Below are 21,750 nucleotides of genomic sequence, written 5' to 3'. Positions count from 1 at the left end.
CCCTGGTGGGTGCTGCAGCGATGCAGGGAGGCGGTGATGGCCACAGATGCATTTATCTTTCCTATTAATTGCTATTAACATTTTTTTAAAATTAATTTCCAGGGGACTAAGTAATATTTTTTCTGGAAAGGGGGCAGAAGGCCAAAAAAGTTGGGGAACCCCTGGTCTAGTCTAATACCTAAATGATATATGAATATTTTTGACTTGACCAACAAGTTGTCTGAATATATTCAAGTGTCAGAGAACTCTCTCTAACTTTCCATTAGTGTATAAGCTCTTGAGAGGAGGAATTAATTTCATTCTTTATATTTATGTTCACAGTGCTCGGCACACAGTAGGTGTTTTGATTGATTAGCCTTAGTTTGTTAAATGGAATTGGCTCTCTTCCTCCTCTATAGATATTGATGAATGCAGAACTTCAAGCTACCTTTGTCAATATCAATGTGTCAATGAACCCGGAAAATTCTCTTGTGTGTGCCCTGAGGGATACCAGGTCATTGGGAGTAGAACCTGTCAAGGTGAGTTTCCTTATTTCAGTACCTCTGCATAAGTTATTTTTTTGTTGTTTTTTGTTTTTTTTTAACCCTTAACTTCTGTGTATTGTCTCCTTGGTGGAAGAGTGGTAAGGGTGGGCAATGGGGGTCAAGTGACTTGCCCAGGGTCACACAGCTGGGAAGTATCTGAGGCCAGATTTGAACCCAGGACCTCCCATCTCTAGGCCTGGCTCTCAATCCACTGAGCTACCCAGCTGACCTTGCACAAGTTATTTTAAGGTTATCAAGGTTCTAAATTAGAAAGTCAGACAGGTCCTGGGAAACTAGGACTTCTTTTGTCCTAGAAATTGTTACCAACCTATAAAGTTTGAAATGTTTGGAGAAAAAAATCCTATTCATACCTATCTCTGTGTGTCATTTAAGCATAAGGATGTTTAAGGTTTATGTCTAGAAGCAATAGGCAGTCACCTGGGTAGCAGAGCTTCAGAGATTCAAGAAAAACCTTTTTGATCAAAAATATGCCTCTCTCATCTACTCTGTGAAATCTGAATTTCTATTAATGTGGGAGCCAAATTCCATTAACATGGGAACAAGGTCATGTGAGATGAAACTCAAAGTGTGTATTCTAAATGCACATTCAAGTATTAAAAGTGAAATTAGACCCTTTCTTGAAAGAGTTTGGCTCCATTTCATTAGATTATATGGCCCTAGTTATTTGCACATCATCTCTCTCATTACAGTGTGGGCTATTTAAGGGCTGTATTTTTGTCTCAAGGCTTAGCTCCATGCCTGTCACACAACAAATACTTAATAAATGCTGGTTTGGGTGAAGAGTGTGCTTGGAGGTGAATCTAATTCCCTTAAGGGCAGAAATTATTTTTCATTTTTGTCTTCATGATATAGATAGAGATAGCAAGGTGGCACAGTAAATATGTGCTGGGCGTGAAGTCAGGAAAAGCTGAGTTCAGATCCATGCCTCAGATTCTTACTTGTTGGGTGGCCCTAGGCAAATCACTTAGTCCTGTTTGCCTCAGTTTCCTCACCTATAAAATGAGATGGAGAAGGAGGCAGCAAGGCAGCTCAGGGTATAGAATGCTGGGCTTGGGGTCAGGAAAATCTGAGTTCAAATTCAGCCTCAGATTCTTATTAGCTTTGTCATTTAACCTCTATTTGCCTCAGTTTCCTCAATTATAAAATAGGGAAAATAATGACATCTCTCTTCCCAAGGTTGCCATGAGAATCAAAGAGATAATATTTGCATCAATTCAAGATGATAAAATAAGGCGCTTAAACCTAGCATTTACTAAGACCTATATAAACATTAGCTGTTATCATGACGTAACAAAGTACCTCTAACATAATATGCTTTTAGTAAATTTTTATTGAATTTACCTTGGACTGTCCTGAATAAACATATTAACATTAAATGTAAGGGGCTGGGATTTTTTATTCTGTATACTTCTGATAACCTATAACCCAGCCCCTAAAAAACTGTAGAGATCTAGGCCAGAGCATTTTTAACCATTTATTAATATTCATTTTTAACATGGTTACGTGATTCATGCTCCTACTTTCCCCTTCACCCCCTGCACTCCCCCCACCCATGGCTGATGCACATTTCCACTGGTTTTAACATGTGTCATTGATCAAGACCTATTTCCAAATTGTTGTTAGTGGCCAGAGCATTTTTTAAACTGAAACTTGGTTTTTCTAAGGTATAAAAGAAAAAATCCATTTTCCCCTTTATTCTATTAGTGTGTCTGACTTATTCATTGAATATTATTTATTATAATATTCATTGAATATTATTCAATATTCAAAGAACCCAGACTGCCTTGAGCTTAAATAACTACCTCATTCAGAAGTGTTACTTCTACATCTACATCTTTGCTCCCAATACTAGTAGTACATGTTCTATTTTCAAATTTATAGATTTGAAACTTTTTCTTTCATCACTTCTTTCCTCTATAAAATGAGTATTAAGTTTTTGATACTATTAGTTATTGAATCACTGCATTAAGCCACCATTTCTTATCTGTTTTGCTGTTTAATTGCTTGTTGACCTTAAAGCAATCCACCAAGTGCTCATAAGGAAAAAGTAAGATTTTAAAGTCCATCTAGACAGATAGAGAAGTTAAAATGATATTCACATTACTGGAAGTAGTGAATGAAACTGCAGCATAAGGGTTCTTTTAGCAGTTGCTAGCTTTTAATTAACAAACAGCTCTTGGTTTCTCGTGCAACTGGAGAACAAATGGCACCTTTATACTTCAGGGGAAAAAAAAACAAACAAAAAATATTAAGGGAGAAAGTCTCCTGAAGTTTGTTCTGATGGAATCTAAGGTTTCTATTAATAGCCTCATTGAGTTTATAAGAAATCTCTCTTAATCACTAGATCTTGACATTTGTTTGACTTCAGGCTTTTCTAAAGATTTAGGTTAATTATACATAAGTCAGAGGCCCAGAGTTTTCATTCTTTGCTTTTTTTAATAAAATGAAACATGGAAGACATTCATTTGGGTGCCATTTATTATGATGGAAAGAATGTCAACCGGAATACAATGTGGCTCAACCACTAACTTTGTGACCACAGACAAATCATTTGACCCTTATATTTCTCTGGTTCTTCTTTTAGATGAGGTTAATGTTTAACTCTATTCTATTCCACTGGATTGTTTAGAAGGACAAAGTATATAATGGACATAAAAACATTTTGATAAAAGGTAAATTGATATGCAGATATGTAAAATTAGGTAGAATTCTTTATTTCTAATAGTTTGTTTAAAAAAAAACCCTTACCTTCCATCTTAGAATCAATACAAAGTATTGGTTCCAAGTTGGAAGAGCAGTAAGCGTCAGGCAATAGGAGTTAAGTAATTTGCCCAATATCATACATATCTAAGTGTCTGAGGCCAGATTTAAATTTGGGAAGAAGAGTCTTTCCAACTCTATTCCCAGCACTCTGTACACTGTGGCACAACCTACCTGCCTGCTTTTATAAACCACACCTTTAACAGTTGAAACTAAGGTTAAATGATTTGCCCATGGTCACACAGTTAAGAGTCTGAAGCTAGATTTAAACTCAACTATTCTTGACTCCAAGCCCAGCATTCTCTCTATTTAGCCAAAATATCTGCCTTATTATTATTACTAAGATTTGAAAAGCTCCTCAAAATGTAGAATAAAATAAACCTGGAAAAATTCTTGGAAAAATAAGAGAATGGGTAAAAAGCCCCAAAAGGTGACCTTAAAAGAAGTAAAAAGAATTAGAAGAACTTACCATATATAGTTATATGTGAGAAAGACTGAGAATTCAGAAAGAATTAATGACATCTACAAAAATATAAAATATTCAAACTATAAAAACAGGAAATCAGAAATTAAGCAATCCAGTCTTAGAAGAAGACATTGGGTAAGTCATTAAAGAATTACCAAAGGAAACAAAAAGTCCCTAGACCAGATGGATTTATAAGTAAATTCTATCAAACCTTTAAAGAAATTGTCCTCAATGCTCTTAGAATCCTTTTATGAGGCAAGTATAGTCCTAAAATCTAAATAAGGAAAGAATCAAAGTGGAGAAAGAAAAAGATAATCCAATCTTGTTAATAAATATTAAAGTAAAAAATTTAAATTAAATTTTAATAAGGAGATCCTGGAAATATATCTACAAAATAATTCATAATGACCAATTTGAATTCCCAGGAATGCAAGAATAATTCAAAATCAGGAAATCAATTAGCATAATTAAGCATATAAACAATAAAGATAACATGATTATTTCAATAGATTTTTTAATCTTTGATAAAACACAGTATTTATTTTTTTTAAACTAAAAAGCAGAGGAATGAATGGAAGTCATCCTAACTGTAAATTTAAATGTTTGTATTTAAAGTCAAGATTTTGCATTAGTTAAATACTAGAAGCTTTCCCAGTACAAATGGGGTAAAGCAAAGATGCCTCTTCACCATTATTATTTGAGGTAGTTCTCAAGATGCTAACTATATTTATATGACAAGGGAACAAAAACAAAGCTGTAAGCCAGCAAAGAGGAGAATAGTACTATTTTTTTAATATAACATGATCAAGGTTTTTAGAAAACCTGGTATCAGCAAAGAAAAAGACTAATCAATAGTACTTATTGGTTTTTTTTACGATAAAGACAAAATAAATGCATAAAATCATGAACATTTCTATACAGTACTAGTAAAAATAAACAAGAAAGACTCCATAAGTTAAATGTGAAATGAATAAAATATATGGTAATAAAACTACAAGGCACACAAGATTTATACAACCCAGCAGTGCCACTTCTAGATTTATACCCAATAGGAGAATGAGTCACAGTTAAAAATTAAACTCCAGTATATTTCAGAATAATTATAGCAAGTCTTCCTGTGGTAGTAAAAATTGGAAATAAAATATACCTATGCCCACTGGCCTGGGGATGGCTAGAGTAATAGATGAATATAAGGAAATATTCTTTTTTTAGTAAGAAACTGAATTTGAGAAATTCAGAGTAATATGGGAAGATTTGTGTGAACTGATACAGAGTAAAATGAACAGAACAAAGATATATTTACATAGGGACTATAACAATATAAATAAAAATTTCATTAAGAGAAAATAGAATTCTAAAAAACCAAAAACCAGGAAGATCTCAGAGAAGAAATAGTGAAGCTAGGGACTATTATATTATTGTATATGTTATCTGACAAATTAAATTGTATCTAACACTTTTGCTTAATTGTTCTTCTTTGTCTTGAGGAAAATTGTGGCAATTGCTGTGACATTAATCCAAAAGGCATCTATAAATTTTTTTGATTAAGTCATCTTCGTTCTTTGTAGAAAGTTCTTCAGATTGCAAAATCAAGATTTGATCATTTGTACACCTTTATTTTTGTTTGAAAATTATTCTGACCCATCTTCTCTAGATATAAATGAGTGTGAGACAGCAAATGAATGCCGGGAAGAAGAAATGTGTTGGAATTACCATGGTGGGTTCCGCTGTTATCCACGAAACCCTTGCTCAGATCCATACATCCTAACATCAGAAAAGTAAGAAATGTCATGTGTTTTTCAAAGATGGGATTAGAATTCAGAAAACCAAAACAATAAGCAGTTCAGTCAATATATGTCCATTTTGAATGCTTATTTTATTTTATTTTGTTTTGCAGTCGTTGTGTCTGCCCTGTGTCAAATGCAGTGTGCCGAGAGCTTCCTCAGTCTATAGTCTATAAGTACATGAGTATCCGATCTGATAGATCTGTGCCATCAGATATCTTTCAAATCCAGGCCACTACTATTTATGCCAACACTATTAATACTTTCAGGATTAAATCTGGAAATGAAAATGGAGAATTCTACTTACGAGTAAGTATATCTCATTGTCTCAGCTGGACACAAGTGCACCACTGAGTCAGAGATCTCGAAATAGTTTTAAAAGTAGAAAAATAATTCTTAAGAATTTATTGTGTTTTTTTAATATCACAAATTCTTCACTTTTCACCAAACACACACATAGTTTCTCTAAATGAGTTGGGAAATATTCTCCTTCCCAATTTTACCATTTCTGTCACTGGTCCTAGAACCCTTCTTTCAGTCATCACGAGTTAGAAACCTTAAACTCATTTTCTCTCCTTCCCTCTCCACCTTCATCTGCTACTGAGTCCTTTCATTTCTCTGCCACTGAAGCCTTTCATTTTTTTTTAGAGTGTCTTTCAGATTTACTCTTTCCTTACAACTGTCAGCACTCAAGTTCAGGCACTTAACACATCACAGCTGGATTATTGCAGTAGCCTTTCATTAGAGTTGGTCTGGCTTTTTCCAGGCTTGTGCCAGACTACATAATCTCAGGGAGTTTATTTTTGTTCTTATATCTATTACATTTTTTAGATAGGATTAGCACCCTTCTTAGAGCAGTTAAAAGCTGGTAGGAGCTATTTTATTCTAAAGTAACTTTATTCATGAAGTTAAAACTTTCTCAAAAATCCTTTTAGGAATAGTTTATTCTTAATCAACTTTAAAAGTCAAGATTTTATTTTAAGAAAAGGAAAAATAAACTGGAAAAACTATATCTGTGACAGGGTTTGCACATTTTTAAATGTTTACATGTTTACACAGTTCTGTGATGTGTATGTTTCTTTGCCAATGAGCTAAACATGATTAATTTCTTATAACTGACTTCTAAAAAGAAAAATGACCCTCTATACTTTGACCTTTCAACTCTTTGCTACTCTCTTTGTGTACTTAGAGGGAAGCATAGATTCATTCAATATTTAATGTTTAAAGCTTAAAATACCAGATATAAAATTTATTAGGGTGATTTTCCTTCAGATAATGCTAGCTCAGTAATATTGGCTCATATAAATAGCCATGGTAGTGCACAGCAGTTGGAGAGAAGCATCTCAAAATCTTTCTTTTTGAAAATTAACTTTAGAGTTTAAAGTATGTATGATTTAAGATCTGAAGAAAATAACCTTGGGGCAAATAACAAGCAGTTAAAATAGGGCACAGTTCAACCTAGTCTTTAAAAAAAAAAAAACCTTTATCTTTTTTCTTATAATCAATACTGAATATCAGTTCTAAAGAAGAAGAGTGTTAAGGGCTAGGCAATTGGGATTAAGTAACTTGCCCAGGATCACACAGCTAGAAAGTGTCTAAGGCCAGGTCAGTCTATCATTTTCAATGGACATAAATAGGTACCCTTTGAGAGATGAATGTAGTTCATTTTAGAATACTCCTTAAAAGTTAGTTAAATCCCTTATTATTTGTTATCAATATAATATATTCAAATATAAATACCACAGATCATATATTTATAAACTAAATGCTTTCTCAAAAGAAAAGGATGAATCTTTCCTGCCATGAATGAGATAAAGCATTGGAAACTTTGAAGTTCCTAATTTTAATCTTTTTTATTATTTGATTCAAAAAGACTTTTTTTTAATGATCATTGGATAAATATGACATCTCACAATTATAGTGATAAAAATCATGGTTATTTCACAACCCAACATAAAAGAATAGCCAAAACGATTGATGCAAAAATTTCTCCCAATGAATTTTCGCTTGTATAAAAGTTTAAATTATATGATGCCACATATTTTTCTTTGTGGGCAGAGACAATGTTTCCATATCCCTCATAATGTCTGACAGTACTTCGTATGCGGAAGGAACTCACGTATTTGCTGAAAGAACATTGTATGAGAAAAGCATTCTATGGAGCACACATACCTCTATCACCCCATTTCTTCCAAGTTTTAGAATAAGTTGATGTGAAAAGCCATTACAAATGGTTTCCCTCAACATTCTTCTCCTTGTTCTATCAACAAACATTAAGTATGCATTCATACTCTTACTTCTCTAATTTCCTTGCAATAAATATAACGAGAGGGGGGAAATGCTAGAGTGATTCCCAGGAGTTAATAATCTGAGGAATGTGAACTTGTTTGTTTAATATTTTCATAACTATGTTTCAACAGAATTTTGTCCTATGTAATCCTAATTTTATGTGTTTAAAACATTGATTTGAAATGGGTTGTCTGTTGGCTTTACCAGACTGCCAATAATACAAAAAGGTTAAGAAATCCCTAATTTAGTCCAACTTTTTTTAACTTTACAAATAAGGAAAGAGAATCAGAGAATTAACTTGCATTGACTTTCCCAGAATCCTACAGGTAGTAAGTAAGCAGAAAACATTTTTGGACTTTAGTCCTCTGATGTCCAAAACACCATTCATTCCATTGTATCATGGGGTATCTTATTTTCAGGCAGAAGGAAATAATTTTCACTGGTTACCACTTAACTAATTAACTAACTAAATTTCAATGAGTATCTGTCACCTATCTTGGTTTAAGATTCTTCTTCCCTCCAAATATCCACCTTACATTTACACAGCATTGATTTCTTGAATAAGTCTTGTGATCTTACTACTGTTTTACTTTGTGTCTCTCTAAGAAACATCTGAAAATGGTTTGTTTTTGACTTTTTCAAGAGGCCAGGGCCTTTTTTTAAACATTGTAAAAACCCATTCAACCAAACACAATAGTGTTTAAACAGAGATATCCTGTGGTTTCTCCATAAATGTCTTTTTGACTACAGAAAAACGTGTACATTGTTCAATTCTACAAAATCATGATATTAGAAACGTAAAGGACAAGATACTGTTAGGAAAGCAGAAATGGGGTACCTTGAGAAGATGATAATGGTTGGAGATGAACAGGAAATAAGATGTTTCACAAAGTATCAGGCTCTATTGGGAAAATGTAGGGTAGCGATAAGGTGATGCCTTCCCTGCAGATTTTCCTACAACTCTTAAAAGAGCTATAGTTCCTGCTGAGAAAAGTAGCAAAAAAACCTGTCTTCTTACTTTCCCTTTTTTTTTTCAATTTCAGCAAACAAGTGCCATAAGTGCAATGCTCGTGCTAGTGAAGTCGCTATCCGGACCAAGAGAATATATTGTAGATCTCGAGATGTTGACAGTCAACAGCCTAGGAACCTTCCGGACCAGTTCATTGTTAAGATTAACAATAATAGTAGGACCATACTCTTTTTAGTCATTCATCCAAAACCACCACAGGCACTTAAATCAGCCAAAGAATATTGTTATCTTAAAGCACTTAATATTTTATTTATAGACATATCTAGTAAGCCTGCAACTGTAATCTGTACACTCACCTATAATTCAAAAATTTTAGCACCCTGTTTATAAATGGGCATTGTAACATATTGTCAAAATTCAAAGTTTGCCTTTATTACTGTACTATTATTATTAGACATTCATCCATTAAACTGGTCTAGTTCAAGAGAGGTATGCATTCACTATCCTGTGAAATTTCAAGGTTTATTTGTTTTTGTTTTGCTGTCACAATAGAACAAACAAAAGATAATCCATAGTACACACAATGGTTTAAAAAACAATTTTAATATAGCTCCACTGACAATCACATAAAGGAAGCAAAGATTAATATTAAGAAACATACAAGTGAAAATTATCTAAACGTTTAAATGTATTTCTTTTTTTAACTGCCTTGTATGAAAGAGAAAAGGTCAATAAAAATCTATTTCTTTAGAAAATGAGGACCTATCTTATATTTGCGTTTTTTTCTGGCTTAGAGATGGTTATTTATTACATGGCAGAGGAGAGATTGTATTGAGCTTTGATTACAATACAATGATGCTGATTTCCAAGAGTAATCTTATCTTCTTTTAAAATGGGCTGTGATTATCCATTCTTTCATTCAATTTATCCAAGAAACATTTATTAAACACTTACTATGTTCCAGGTACTATAAATTTTATCCAACAGTGCATGAAACTTTTAATAGAAAATGATAATGTTGAAAAGAATTTTATTGTTTTGTCTTTATTAAAAATCATGACTATTTCTAGCCTTATGACACACCTGTCTTAATAAGAGTCTCAAGGAGCAGGAGAGCTTCTTCTGACATGAAGATGCCATGTGACATGAAACAAAATGACCACCATTTTTCAGAATTCTTTTCCTGAAGGGGTTTGCTTTCTTGGATAGAATTTAAATTCTGAAAGTTTTCTGTCTTATAAACTACATAACATGCACAAAAAAAGAGCAAGAATGACCTGATGGACCTGATGTACAAGGCTTAAAATTTTATTCTTTTTCCAGATAAGGGAGGAACAGGGAATTGGCATTCAAGTGAACATCAAATTGCCTTTCCATTTATATCTGTGAAGCTTTAGTGTCCTCTTTGTTTCAAATGTATAATTTTTACCTTTTTGTACAAATATTTTTATAAAAATAAATGTAATTCTCATAGTCTATCATCTGGTCTCTGGCCTATATAAGATTCTGACAACCTTATACAATTTTGCTTTCTGGGAAAAAAATTAGATTATCCCAAATCTATGGCCTCTATCTGAGGTTGGCTAGCACATTCTGGCAGTAAAGGTGATGTGGGAAAATGGGTTACAGCTATAAATTTAATACTTGAAGAATAAGTTGTAAGTGTTGCCTCCAGGGAATGAACTGAAAAATGGAAACATGAAAGTAATCATTTATATACAGAAATATATGTGTGTATGGGTGTGGGATATATATATATGATCTTGGATGATGCCTTCTATGATGTAGGGAGAAGAGGGAGGAGTTGAAAAACAAATGAATTTCATTAATTTTTTAATCAGTCAATAGGACTGAAAGGAGAGAAATCCCCTTGAGGAATGGTCCAGATCTTGATACAAAGAAAATGATAAAACCAGTACTATATCAGGCAACCACAAGGTTCATAGGTTTATCAGTGAGTCATATCCAAAGGTTTAGGCAAGAAGTAAAAAGAGTTTATAATAAAAACCAAAGCCTAGATTAGCCAGGCTTGAATAAGGAAATTCTCTGAGCTATAGGTATTGGCAAATGGTTAGTTTATTTCCTATAACTCCTTCACCCAAAACACCATTCGTTTACTATAGTGAAATCATAGCCACGGCTACTGCTTGTGCTTCATCAGCATCACTATGAGTCCAGACACCCTGTAGCCCTCTAGAAAGCAGAATTCAGAAGTGTTACTTGATACAACAGAGCTGAAAGACCTCTACCAGCCCTGAGATATACACATTTTCCTCTTTCATCTTCTCAAAGACAGAACTCTTAATAAAACATGGAATATTATAGATGGAAAAGACATTAGAGGTCATCTAGGGCAGTGATGTCAAACTCATAAATGAATAGATTGTGATAATTAGATTAAGCCTACACTGTCCATCTTTAGATTTAATCACCAAAGGTGAGAGCACCTCTAATTCTGGGAGGTCTGCAACCCACATATGCTAGAGTGAGTGAAGAATCAGAATAGACTGACCACCCCCTAGGCATTCTATGAGAAGCATCTATTGTGATTGGACACGCAAGCTAGGGGAAGGCACAGGAAGTGACGCATAAGTGACCCCTTTAAAAAGAGGGAGTTGAGTGAGTGAGAGGTCTTTGGTTGAAGAGGGCGTCTGGTGACAGATCTCTTCTGGTTCGTGGAGTAGTGCTGGAACCCTGAGACCCTGGTGAGACTGCTTTAAATATCTTCTTTGAATTCCATGTGGTGAGGTTAAAGCCTGATTGAATCTTCCTGAACTTCTCTTAAGAAACTTCTTTTAATAAGACTCTGTGAATGAAGTTTTGCTTCATTCACCTCCAAACCTCCGACCCTCTGACTCTAGGCTGAGGGTTAAGATCTACCTGGATTAATTAGAGGATCGTAGTAAGTTACCTACTGGGTTAGATTCTTATTTCCGTATGTCCTCTCTCTCTTCTTAATTGTAAATAAACTTCCATAAAAGTCAATTTTGACTTGAGATTATTTTTAATTTAGGATTGATAATAGTTCAATCCTCTGGTGACCATCTTTTAATATATTGAACCCATAAAACCCCTTTTTCACCCTACAAGGGACCACTAAACCATTCATATGGATCCCTCAAGGGAGCATATTGACTTACTTTTAAAATGTAATATTATCTATGATTTATTATATTTTCATTTATTTCACCAAATATTTCCCAATTACATTTTAATCTGGTTCAGGCCACACTCAGGAGAGTTGTAGGCTACATATGGCCCACAGGCTGTGCATTTGACGCCTCTGATCTACAATGCACTTGAGAGGCAGGGGCAGAGAGGGAAAATCTTCATCTCTTCCCTTCCCTTAGGTTTATGTCTCCTCTATAATTCCCCTGAACTCCAAATTGTCCCACCTCCCCTTTATTTTAGCCCTTTCTCAGTGGTTTCTCTGGTCCCCTTATAGCTATAATATCCATGATCCCTTTGCCTCTATTCCTCTTTCCCCTGTACTTTGTCTTGCCTTACTTCAACTCACAAATCCTTCCCAGTCCACAAGATACATGGAGGAACCTATTATGAGTCATGGTTCTCCTTGACAAAAGCCCACTGTTATTCTTATTGTCTTCTAAGATTATATGGATGGTTTAGGATTTGGGGCCAAGGTGAAGCTATTACAATAAAGATTGAGAGACTACATGAGGGTTTTGTACCAAAGAAAATAGTCCTAGCTAATAGGGACAAATAGCTCACAACCAGTATTATTTGATTATTGTATTACTTTGCCCATTGGTTGCCTACAAGATCTATTGGTTCATGATTCAGCAGATAATCAGACCTGATCTATTCCTAAGGCCTACCCCCAGAGATGCTATGGTGGTTGAGCCCCAGTTTTTGTGCCATTTTTATACCAGTTGATGTACTGCAAGCTGGCCTGGGCAGCCCCTGACTTATTCAGATGGTTCCCAGTCATGGAACTATGATGCACAGGATGATGAAAAGAAAAACCAGAGAACAAAACATAGTTTATGGAAGAAATATAAGTATGATGGGGTAGGGTGAGATAGATATTGCAACTACCTTTTTCTTACATGAAAGGAAGTAAGGTGGTTAACATGATTGGTCTAAAAGTACACTACACTCTCATGATTCACGTGGATAATGATGGGTGCCATGTTTACCCAATATGGTGTCTCCATGCCTCAAAAACAATCTTTACTTTGAATAACAATTGTTCTCATGTAGTTCCATTTTACTAGAGTCGATATAAGGGAGGGGTATGCATGGGGCCAAGCCATGGAAAAGTGTGGTCCATAAGAATATGACCCCACTATGATACTGGATGCATCGGTCACAAAAGAATTACATACACACATGTACACACACACCCATCAATGTGTCTAAATTATATAAGGGTGAAAGATTACATTGTATGTTAAAATAATTTAAATAGATTCTTATTCGTTTGGTCACAAACTCAGTGTGATTCACATTCTACCTGATGTTTGATAACAGGGAAAATATAGAAAGATTATCAGTCCTCATTGTGCCACCTTCTCCATGACTTTGGCCAAGATGTTTGTTTTATTTTGATCCTGATTTATACTATCTATAAAATGGAAATAATGAAGATCTTATGATCCATTCCAGGGGAAAAAAGAGAGAGTTGCGATAACATGAGTTCTGAGAATACATATGTGAAAACATATATATTTTTGCATTATCACCTTGTCTTAAAATATCACATTTACACATTGTGCATTAATACTGAAAAGGATCTTAAAGTACATGATGTGACCTTTAAAGTTTGCCATCTCACAGACCCTTTGAGATGCCAGGAATTGGGTAATATTCTATTGCAGAACCCTAAAGTATCTGTTAGGTCCTTCACGATGTGTTAAATTGAAAAAATAGAAAAAGGAAAAAAACCAATAACACCACCTTTTCGTCTCCTCTGCCTCTAGGGGGTAAATATTTCATCAAACTGAAAATATGGAAACAGAAAGTTTATTTAATACCCCAAGACCACCTGAACATAAGATGATGAGATTATTTTCTTTGGAAACCTCGCAAATCAAGTTTATTGTTGAATTTTGTTTCCATGACTCCAAACAACTGCTTATGTTTTGAATAGCCATGCATGTTTCTAACTTTTTAACTATCCTGTTAAAATATAGAACAGCTGCTGGACTGGTCATGTGTTATGCATATGGAGCCCACCAGGGACAAAGCCCACTGTTAACATGTAGAATTATTTTTAACACTTTCACAATTCTATACCAAATCATCATCTCAAAACTGTGGCAAGGTTCCATACTTCCCAGCTGGGAGAACACCTGTAGAAAGAAAACCTAAACTATGATACATCTGGTACCAAAAATCAATATTGCTTCATCTGACCAGTAGACCAAGATATTAAGTCCACTGAAGAAAATTGGGGCAAAAACATGAACAGTGTCTCCTATTTGGTCAATAAAGATGTCTAGGTAGGATGTTTTTTAGCAAGAGACAGACCCATTTTATAAAACAGGTGTTATTTAAGAGAATTTTAAAGATATGAATGCAGCAACTCAATTTTAACTTTCCCTAAGAAATATTCTCCCATATCAAAGCATTGTCATTTAACAAGGGTACCCAACACATACTAACTCCAGCAAAGCAATTTAAAATTCTCTTAAATCATACTTCTATGTCTTATTAAAAATATCCTATTTCTATTCAATGAACTTCGAGTTCAGTTTTAATATCTCTGAGGTTTAGTTTATTCTCTATATAAAATGAGGGTAGAAATACCTTGACTTTATGCTTCACAGGTTTGTTGGAAAGAAATTGTTTCATAAACAATGAAGGTCAACATATAAGAGCCATCATGCTTCCTTTAAACTCAGTTAATTGATCTCTCACATCTACAGCCTTACTTATCAAGACTGAGGAGCCTTATCAGCCAAACTTACCTAATCTTGACCTCCTAAAATGTACCTGGTTTCTCCTCATCCAAAATGTAGAGAAAGAATGGAAAGTTAATCACCAAATGAGTGGTATTTACAATAAATGACATGAATTCAGAAATGGAAAATAACAGAGAAAAGATTTATGTAACAAGGGAACTGAGCAGGAACTTGAAAGACCATAAGCCTTGGATAGAAGGAAAGAAACAGGGAAAATATTCTAGACCAGGCAAATGCTGAAAATTAAAATAGAGGGGTCCTTGCCACACTATGTCACATTGTAGTAGAGAGAGGACTGGGTAATGAGGACAGCTATTCTTTCCCTCACATAACAAGAGTAGTCCATGGGAATAAAAGACAGACTGATTTCACATTTTATTTTGAAATTCATTTCTTTTGTTTTTGTATTTCTCCCTTTTACCAGCCTCCTTCCCCTTCAAACTCAAGTATAAATAGAAAGTTCCTGTGTTTCTGAGCATTCATGTCCAATAAGACTAACCATCCCCATGCAAGACTCATTTCTACCTCAAAAAGGACAATGTCAGTCTTCTATGATTTAAAGAAGTAATTAATAATGAAAATGCAATAGAGATAGACAGAAGAAAGCTTTTAAGGGGAAGTAAAAATTAAAAATTTCATCACATTTCTATGACACATTATGGCTTATAAAATGATTTCTTCACATCAACCCAACTTTGGCTACTGCACAAAAACAACCTGACAACCTCTGTTTTATCTTTGCAAAGATCCTTTGGCCAATTTCACTCACTAGCAGCAATAGTCTAATATTGCTTGTAATTTATACTCTAAGTAAAATGGCTTCCCCTAACCTCCAAATGAAATTTCCCACCAATGTACCTGTCTAGCATAGGCATGAACACCCACCTAAACAGTCCTGAGGCTTCTTAAAGCATGGCTGAATTGCTTCCCTGAGGCTTTTGTGACTGTTAACAAGTATAGTGTGATCCCAAACAGAGCCAAATTATGTTATCTTTGGATATAAGAACTCCGTATGAGAACTGAGTTCTCATTTCTCCAGATATGTAGCATTTTAGGCTAAATTCCATAGAAAAGGTCCTCAGATCCAATGTTATTTATTTTGGCATTAGCATCCACTTTGGTATTTACTTTCAGGTACAATAATAGTATTATTTCAGATTAGTGGTTCCCAACCTTTCTGCGTATTAGGGTCTCACTTTTTAATGAGAAAAAAACCATATGAACCAACATGGGATGGTACTTATCTTTTTATCATCCATTTATTGAGAAAATATGTAGCAAAAAAAACTAAGATATCAGTAATGTTTTTGAATGACTTTTTATTTATTAACCCCATATCACCTATGCACATTTTAAAAAGCAATCTATATGTGTGAAATATATCTGCAAAATTCCATTGTTTGATACATATGTGGATTTTCAGACCTCTTGCAGCAAACCCTCTGATACGGCAAGGGTCTGAGACCCATAGGCAGAAAATAGCTACTTTGGCTTTTTTGTGGTGGCAAAGACTTAAAAACCAACAGGGTGCCTTTCAGGTAGGGAATGGAAGAATAAAGTGTGGCATATGAATGTAATGGAATACTATCGAGTCTTAAGAAATGGCAAAAGGAATGGGTTCAGAAAAACCTGAGAAGATTTATGAACTTGTACAGATTAAACAGGAAGAGAACAATTTGTGCAATTTTTTTAAATCATTGTGAATGCAAACTTAAGAATTCTAAATCATGGAGTGACCAACCAGGATTTCACAGGGTTGAAAATGAACTATACTACTCCCACCCTAATGGAAAGGATGCAGAATGAGACGTATAGTTTTGGACACAGAAAATATAGGAATCTATTTTGCTTGACTGTGTATTTGTCACAAAGGTTTTCTTTTCTTTCTTATTTTAAATAGAGGAGTAAGTAGGAAAGATAGAAAGCAAATACTTGTTCGTTAAAAAGAAAAAAGTCACTGCTTTAACTAGATATTTAGGTTTAAGTATCTAAGTAACTATGTTTAATTTAAGAAACAACTGGAGGGGCAAAAAAAACTTTTAAAAGTTACATCCTAATCTGTGTCTCATGGTAAATCACTTTCCTGAGTGCCAGTTAGAATTGTCCCCCCAAAAATACCTGACACTATTCCAAATACAAAAGTCAGTGTAGCAGATATGTGACCTAAAGAATTCCACAAATAGTAGCAGCTAGGTGGCACAGTGGGTAGAGAGCCAGGCCAATAAGTCCTAGATTCAAATCTTGCCTCAGATACTTCCTAGGTGTTTGACCCTAGCTAGACAAGTCAATAAACTCCATTTGCCTAACTGTCGTTGCTCTTCTGCATACAACTGATATTCGGTATCAATTCTAAGACAGAAGGTAAGGGATCAAAAATAAAGGCTCCCACAAACACTGACTAATTTTTATTATGAGCATGGTCTGAAAATGAATTGCCATAAAGCTTCCCCTAGAACAAGGAAAGCAAAAACTTACCAAGTAGAATGATCAAATGTGAAAATTTTGTTCATCTTATTCCCACCTGGAGAAGCATGTACCAAATATAGTCAATCAGGAAAAAAATATTTCCATCCAAATCCCAGCAACAGATTTTTATGTCTTCCTGAGCTATGAACCAAGAGAAAGGTCCCAAACCTGGAGCAGCCCATGATAATAACCAAGAGCCCAATCCTTACAGTTCTGTAACTAGCCATGACACAATTTTGATTAATGGTTCTCAGGGAATTCTTTCCATTTTTGAAAGCATTCAAAGAAGGCTACATAAACACAGACCAGGCTCTAGCTGGGGGGAATCCAATTTCTGCCTGCATCAAAATGGGCAGCATTCAAGGGGACAAAACTAGATGTGTTTTGAGGAAATCATTTTGTAAGGCTTCCTAATTTTTAAGATGTGTAGCATCTTGGCCCCCTAAAAAACAAATAAAATAAAACAAAATCAAAAAAAAATGGTTCATTGTTTAGCTGTAAAGGAGTCTGGAGGAGACCTAATCAGGCACTTTTTGTATGATATGAATTCTGTACTATTCCCTGGAGTCCAATAACAGTAACCTTCATTATCCTGGCTTATGTTTGCTAAGAAAACATTTCGTTAAAATGTATAGCCATGACACTAAAAATTATAACCTCAGAGGCACTGACAGAGATTCCTGCAGCTCTTGCCTGGGTCCAGCAGTGGCAGGCGGCTGCATCTCTGCTGAGCCCATGTCTCCTCTAGTGTCTTCCTTACAGATGCAGAGCCAGAATATGGTCTTTCTGGGGGGGGGGGGCTTCCACTGCAGGCAACTGCAATTTTGAACTTAAGTAAGCAAGTGGCAGTAGGCCATTTTCTTCTGGGGTCACCTTGAAAATGAGCCCACAAAGGAAAACTATGAAAACTTTATCTCCTAGGGAAGGAAAAAACCCTGAAGTGACAAAATCAGATGAAACAAAAGGTGATATGAACCAGCTCTCACATGAAGTATTTTGCCATATCTTTAGGTATCTCCTTCTGTAGGTTATGTATATAGATGCCTCTCCCAGAAGCAAAAAGAAGCAACGATCCTGGAACTGAAAGCAGTGAAGACAACAGATCTGTGTGCAGGACACTGGTGGGAATATATGTAAATTGGCTTCTTGATTCCAGTTTTTTGACACTGCTGAAGAAGTTGCCAGACATTGAACAGTTCTAGATCCTTCATCCTAGATACATTGAAAGGCGATGGTCCATGGTCATGAGGCCTTTAGCATTCCTGATGTGCTAGAAGTCTTGCAGGCTTACTCAAACTTACTGGGCGTGGAGACTTCACATTTGGAGTTGGTGGAAGCCATCTGGACATGTAAGCCTCAAGTTCATATTGTGGGGAAGTTTCGTAATCGTAATGGAGCTTTTCCCATCCCTCTCAAAAACAAACTGAAAATTCCCATAGGTGCCAAAATCCAAATCTTGCATCTAGGGAGGGTGACTGTTCCTGAAATTCCTTATATCCCAATGCTAAAGCACCTTTATTTGAAGTGAGTGAGACAAACCAAATCCCAGGCTTTTAAAGATTTCATTTTTATCAACTTATGCTCTTTCATCATGAAGAATTGTGCAGGGCCCACAAACTGTTTGAGGCATGCCTCATTGGTAACAGAATTGGCTTCTGTCTGAAACTGGAACTATTAGAACCTGTTCACATTCCTTTCCTGGAAAGCCTTTTTTTTTAACTTTTACCTTCTGTCTTAGTATAAATTTTAAGACAGAAGGGTGGCAAAGGCTAGACAATTGGGGTTAAGTGATTTGCCCAGGGTCACAAAGCTAGGAAGTGTCCTTAGAGGTCTTATACCACACATAGTGGAATATAGCTGGTGATGAGATGGTTTCAGAAATGTATACTAATTCTGCACTAACAATGGCAGAAGTGGAGTTCCCACAGTTTGAAACCCTCTCCCTGGAATGAAAGGATGGATAGATAGATAGATACATAGATAGATACATAGATACATAGATACATAGATACATACATACATACATGCATGCATACATACATGCATAGATGGATGCATAGATAGATACATAGATAGATACATAGATAGATAGACAGATGAGAGATACTATACTACAAAATTATATTCATTTGGTAAAATTTGACTTAGTTGATAATGAGGAAAATTCTGGCATTGTCACAAATATCAGGATGAAGACTGTGAATGAGGTTTTTTCCTATATCAAATATCTGCTCATTTATAATTGCCCTCATCTGTATAATTCAAGTAATTGGATCGTAGACCACTCAAGATGGACAACACTGGTTGACCTACCTGGGTGAGATATCATGCAGTAAAACTCAAATATTTCAGTCAGTTCTTTGAACTGCTGCCAAACTTAGTGTTTATCTCTGAACCAGATGTTTCAAGAACTACCTAGGGTTGTGTACACATTGATCTGAGTGCAAGTTTAAGGATTGGTGTTTTATCAGTCCTCGTAAACAACCAAAATCCCAAAAATAAAAATGGCAATCATCAAAACCACCATCATGTACCCAGAAATAATTCCTAGCAGGTCAATGACCAAAATGAGGAGAACAAGATACACTAGAATGGACAGGCTGAAGAACAGCTGATTACTCTCCAGGCAATTGATGAAATGGAAGAAGGGGTCTCAGGAAGATAGACTGGAAATGAATACCCACTTCATAGCCAGGCTATTTTTCCCATGGAGGCTGATGAAGACTAAGCAGAGCCCAGTGGCCTTCAGCCTGCTATAAAAGCAACATCAATTACAATTCATGATTCCAGCAGCAAAGATGAGGAAGAGAGTATGGGAGCCCCTAAAAATTGCATTACTAAGAACAGTTCTCCAAACTACTCTGACAAAGAAGAAAAATCAGAAAACCAGTAGAATACAGACAATTCCTTGTGAGTGGAAAAGGCAAGATACCACTTCAAAAGAGATGCCATTCCTCTCATCAAGTACGCCAGTTGAAATCATCTCTATCAAGGAAAATAGGTGTGAGAAAAGTTGCCAGATCACAAGTTAGCAGATCAAAGCAGATATGAAAGTAGCCAGAAACCTGCCCAAGAAGAATAGCAAAATTGTTTATCTCAGTTGTGTTGATAGCCCAGGTGATGTGGGCAACTCCCCCCATGCAATACTACTTCTCAAAGTTCTGTCTTTGAAAGGACTGTGACCGGTGACTTTGGTGAGCCCAGCAAAAGAGATGCATTGCAAGCATGTATGTGCCCTCTCTTTGTAAGACTGAGGATTCAGGGATCACTGGTGAAGAAAATGAAGTTTCCTTCAGGTGTTTCCGTAATAGGCATCAGACAGCAGAATTAGCAGATGTTCTGATGATGCAGAGCCTTTGCACAGCAGAGTCTGTATTTAAAAGATCTGAATTTTCCTTTAGGATTTTCACACCTTATAGATCTCCAAGCCCAGTCAAAGACAATAATACTAATGGGAATGCCTATAGGGCCACAGTGAATAACAGGAGAGTAAGCAGCTGTGAGTTTAGAAATAGATTATAATAAAAAAAAACTATCTCAAGCACCTCTAATGAGATCCAGGAGCAAACATTCCCATGTATCACTGGTATCTGGTTGCCAAAACAAAGCTATGTCATGCAATGAAGTGGGAAAAGATAGCTGGTCCCTGAGCACCAGAGATGATCACATTCAGGTACTTATAGTGAAATCCAAAAATCTTGTTAGAATCACAATGAATAGCTACGGAATCACAGATCTAGTGCTAAAAGATTGTCCTAAGAGGATGTTCATTCATGCTACCATGGCAAGTCCTGAGGCTCTTGAAAATCAAGAATGTACCAAACCAATTTGGCTATGCCCAGTGCAAGAAACAGAACATGGATCAGCACATAGATCAAATCCTAAGGAGGCCAGCGGAGAGAAATTGGATCAGAGACCTTTTTACCCAATGTAGCATGTTGACACTCTGACTTTGGAATGGAAGCTATTTCAATGGCCGTCATCCCTATCACATCTGTGAACATTTGCAGTTGGATGAACTCAATAGCAATCATTCAAGAACTCATTAAGGAGCAGCTAAATGGCTCAATAGACAGAAAGCCAGACCTGGATATGGGAGGTGCTGGGTTCAAATCTGACCTGAGACACTTCCTAGCTGTGTGACCCTGGGCAAGGCACTTATCCCCAATTGCCTAGTCCTTACCACTCTTTTGGATTGGATCTAATATTTAATACTGATTCTAAAATGGAAAATAAGGCTTTAAAAAAGAACTCTTTAAGACTTCTGGTTAAGATGGCGGCAGAGTAAGGAGCAGCTGCTCGATCTCTCCTGACCGAAGCATACAGGACCCCTCAAGGGGAAATAAAAACGAGTCCAGAGGAACAAAGGAACCCCGCAACAGGGCGCAGCATTCAAGGCACGCAGAATCGGGGCATTTCCACGCTATAAAGGGGTGAAACAGCTCTCACTAAAACACGAGAGGAAGAAGCCCCTCCCCCACCCCCACACTGCACACCTCCCACAACGCCAATGCACAGGAGGGAAAACAGGACTGGGGCAACC

General features: G+C 35.9%; 1 protein-coding gene and 1 pseudogene across 1 annotated transcript in view; both read left to right on the top strand.

The window, feature by feature from the left end:
- The window catches only part of EFEMP1 (EGF containing fibulin extracellular matrix protein 1), a 68,127-nt gene extending 57,849 nt beyond the window's left edge, over positions 1 to 10,278 (top strand). Inside the window, exons 8-11 of the mRNA XM_044663354.1 lie at positions 399 to 518; positions 5,426 to 5,549; positions 5,669 to 5,864; positions 8,888 to 10,278. Coding sequence (XP_044519289.1) covers positions 399 to 518; positions 5,426 to 5,549; positions 5,669 to 5,864; positions 8,888 to 9,049 — 602 coding nt within the window. The 3' untranslated portion in view covers positions 9,050 to 10,278. The remainder of the gene's footprint in view (positions 1 to 398; positions 519 to 5,425; positions 5,550 to 5,668; positions 5,865 to 8,887) is intronic.
- A 9,025-nt stretch (positions 10,279 to 19,303) lies between these two features.
- On the top strand, positions 19,304 to 20,389 carry LOC123233341 (annotated as a pseudogene).
- The last annotated feature ends 1,361 nt before the right edge of the window (positions 20,390 to 21,750 follow it).

This window comes from Gracilinanus agilis, chromosome 2 (assembly GCF_016433145.1).
Source record: "Gracilinanus agilis isolate LMUSP501 chromosome 2, AgileGrace, whole genome shotgun sequence".
NCBI lineage: Eukaryota > Metazoa > Chordata > Mammalia > Didelphimorphia > Didelphidae > Gracilinanus > Gracilinanus agilis.
The sequence above is the reverse complement of the archived record's forward strand: the minus strand, read 5'-3'. Positions and strand labels throughout refer to the sequence as shown.